Genomic DNA, 3,525 nt, shown 5'->3' on the forward strand with positions numbered 1-3,525 from the left:
GGGAGGCGGAGCTTGCAGTGAGCTGAGATCCGGCCACTGCACTCCAGCCTGGGCCACAGAGCGAGACTCCGTCTCAAAAAAAAAAAAAAAAAAAAGGATGTCTCTGAAGTGGGCCCAGACTCCCTGGTGAGGAACTGGCCCCTGGAGCCCGTGTGAAGGGCCTGCCTTTCCCTGGCTGCTGCACCCTGCAGCCTTCTTCCACCTTACCCGGCTGGCAGGACCCGGAGACAGGGTGGCAGGGTCCCTCTGGGCATTCACAGGGAACTGAGCAGTTGTGTCCATGGAAGCCGGCTGGGCAGGAGGCGTTGCAGCTGTGGAGTGACACGGAGAGGCAGGCTGAGGGCTGGGTGAAGGGAGGGGCAGGCAGGAGACAGGCAGGGAGATTTCCGGGCACTGTCCAGGCAAGTTGAGGAAACGCTGCACAGAGGCCTGACCTAGGCCCCTGGTACTCTCCTGCCCCCAAGACCCCAGTCCTCACCTGGGCCCCCAGTAGCCGGCACTGCAGACACATTCCCCCGTCACAGCGTCACAAGCCCCCTGAACACAGCTGGGGCAGGTAGAGCCACAGTCTTCCCCAAAGGTGCCAGTGGGGCAGGGGTCTTCACACCTGGGGTGAGGCAAGACTCGGGGAAGGGGAGAGCAAGGCAGGCCTGGCCCCCACCGTGGGGCCCCACCTGTCCGCTCCGGGCTCCCGGACTCAAGGACCCAACTGGCCACTCCTTAGCAGTGAAGCTCAGGTGTAAATAGGGCCTTGAACTTGGGGCCGAATCCAGCAGGTAACAGACTACAAGTCCCCAGAGGGGGAGGAGGGCAGGAAGCCTCACAGGGGAGGGAGCTGGGATCCTGCCCAGGTTCCCCCAGAACTCATTGCTCTCCCCAACTCTTCAACAGAAGGGAGGCCCCTGGGACTGCATGAACCTGTGTGTCAGAGAGGGGTGGTGCTCTCAGAGAGAGCCACTGAGGTGAGGGTCCTGGGGGGGGGTACACCCCACCCTGAACAGAACGGTGTGCTCACCTGGGCCCCAGCCAGCCAGGGTCACAGCGCTGACAGTGGCCAGTATCCGGCTGACAGGCCTCCCCATGTCGGCAGTGAGAGCACTGCTGTCCGCAGCTCTCGCCAAAGGTGCCAGGCAGGCAGGGCTGTTGGCACTGGGTTCCGTTCCAGCCCGGCTCGCAGGACTCACAGCTGCCTGTGTCTGGAGAGCACGGCTCATTGTGCTTGCAGTGGCCACAGCTGGGAAGAGAAGGGCTTTGTGGGAGCAGTGGGGGTGGATGGATGGAGCGCCCACCCCTTCCAACCCCTGTACGCCACGCAGGCCTTCGGGGGCCCTGCAGAGTGTTCGGGTCCCACCTGGGTCACTCAGGCAGGTTTGCGCCTCAGTTTCCCCACGTTGTACAATGAAGACAAATGAGGGCTCTTACAGGATCCCATCCCTTTCCTCCGAAGCGTCTACTCTGTAACCATCTTTCCCTGGGTCCCAGGGTCATCAGGAGGCAGCGGCCCAGCCAGGGCAGCCGAGTCACCCCCAAGCCCTGAGTCCCATCTGCCAGGTCTGCCAGGCCTTCCCTCCTGTCCTTTCCCTTTTCTTCCTTTCACACCGAGTGACCCCAGGGTCTGGCATGAATGGAACTCAGTAGTGTCTTCTACTCCATCACATGGAATTTAAAAATGTAAAGTGGGCCAGGCGCGGTGGCTCAAGCCTGTAATCCCAGCACTTTGGGAGGCCGAGACAGGTGGATCACGAGGTCAGGAGATCGAGACCATCCTGGCTAACACGGTGAAACCCCGTCTCTACTAAAAAAAAAAAATACAAAAAAAAAAAAAAAAACTAGCCAGGCGAGGTGGCGGGCGCCTGTAGTCCCAGCTACTCCGGAGGCTGAGGCAGGAGAATGGCGTAAACCCGGGAGGCAGAGCTTGCAGTGAACTGAGATCCCACCACTGCACTCCAGCCCGGGCGACAGAGCGAGACTCCGTCTCAAAAAAAAAAAAAAAAAAAGTAAAGTGTTTTCACCCAGGGGTCCCCAAACCCTGGGTCATGGACTAGTACTAGTCCATGGCCTGTTAGGAACCAGGCGGCAGCATAGAGATGAGCAGTGGGGGAGCCTGACCACCTGAACTCTGCTGCCAGCCAGATCAGCGGCAGCCTTAGATTCTCATAGGAGCGGCAACCCTATTGTGAACTGATTACGGCAGGGTCTTGGTTCCACGCTCTTTATGAGGATCTAATGCTTGATAACCTGTCACTGTCTCCCATCACCCCCAGATGGGACCATGTAGCTGTGGGAGAATAAGCTCAGGGCTCCCACTGATTCTATATTATGGTGAGTCATATAATTATTTCATTATAGATTACAATATAATAATAGAAAAATTGCCACGAAACCAGTCCCTGGTGCCAAAAGGTTGGAGACCACTGTTGTCACCAATATAATTTCACATTTGCCATATCTTAATTTCCCATTGATGCCTAACAGTTACTTGAAGTTTCTCCCTCAGATGCTCAACTATCTGGGATCATATACTTGGGTCAGATCCATTAGTAGGGGAGAAGAAGGGGAGTTTATAAAAGCCATTTAGCTGATCTGGACCAGCATTTTTATTTTTATTTTATTATTATTTTCTTTGAGACGGAGTCTCGCTGTGTCGCCCAGGTTAGAGTGCGATGGTGCGATCTCGGCTCACTGCAACCTCCTCCTCCCGGGTTCAAGTGATTCTCCTGCCTCAGCCTCCCAAGTAGCTGGGATTACAGGCGCCCACCACCATGCCCGGCTAATTTTTGTATTTTTAGTAGAGATGGAGTTTCACCAGGTTGGTCAGGCTGGTCTCAAACTCCTGACATCGGGTGATCCACCCGCCTCAGCCTCCCAAAGTGCTGGGATTACAGGCGTGAGCCACTGCGCCCATCTAGGGATGAAATTTCTTATGGTGAGTGCAGCTGGTCAAAGTTTGAAAGCCACTGAGTCCTAAAGGGACCTTGCCCAGGACCTTTGGGCAAGGTCCACTCATCTATACATATGGCTTGCTAGCAGTGCTAGTATTTTTTGCACAGCAGTAAACGATGAAATGAGCAGGCGGGGCTGGACCTGGGTAACAAAAGGTTTTTAAAATTCTTGTTGCGTTTTGTTTGAGACGGAGTCTCACGCTCTGTGGAGTGCAGTGGTGCGACCTCGGCTCACTGCAACCTCGGGCCTCCCTGGCTCAAGCGATTCTCCTGCCTCAGCCTACCAAGTACCTGGGACTACAGGCGTGGTCAGGCTAATTTTTGTGTTTTTAGCAGAGACGAGGTTTCACCATGTTGGCCAGGATGGTCTCAAACTCCTGACCTCGGATGATGCGCCAGCCTCAGGCTCTCAGAAGTGCTGGGATTACAGGTGTGAGCCACCGCACCTAGACGTCTTTTCCCCTTTCTCGTCCCTCCGCTTCGTATGTTTTTTGAGGGGAGCACCGCAAGCCCTGACCCCTCCTCCCGGCGCCCGGCCCCGGCCGCCTGTCTCCGCCCTGCCCTCTCACCTGACTCCGCCCCG

General features: G+C 56.3%; 1 protein-coding gene across 1 annotated transcript in view; it reads right to left on the reverse strand.

Annotated features, from left to right (window-relative positions):
• Positions 1–3,525, reverse strand: part of SCARF1 (scavenger receptor class F, member 1) — a 10,860-nt gene that overhangs the window by 5,042 nt on the left and 2,293 nt on the right. The window contains exons 5-8 of the mRNA XM_011956262.1: positions 1,308–1,329; positions 1,016–1,234; positions 479–607; positions 208–311 (exon numbers count right to left, since the gene is read on the reverse strand). Of these exons, the coding sequence (XP_011811652.1) occupies positions 208–311; positions 479–607; positions 1,016–1,234; positions 1,308–1,329 (474 nt within the window). The remainder of the gene's footprint in view (positions 1–207; positions 312–478; positions 608–1,015; positions 1,235–1,307; positions 1,330–3,525) is intronic.

The sequence above is a fragment of the Colobus angolensis genome, unplaced genomic scaffold (assembly GCF_000951035.1).
Source record: "Colobus angolensis palliatus isolate OR3802 unplaced genomic scaffold, Cang.pa_1.0 Scaffold110, whole genome shotgun sequence".
Taxonomy (NCBI): Eukaryota; Metazoa; Chordata; class Mammalia; order Primates; family Cercopithecidae; genus Colobus; species Colobus angolensis.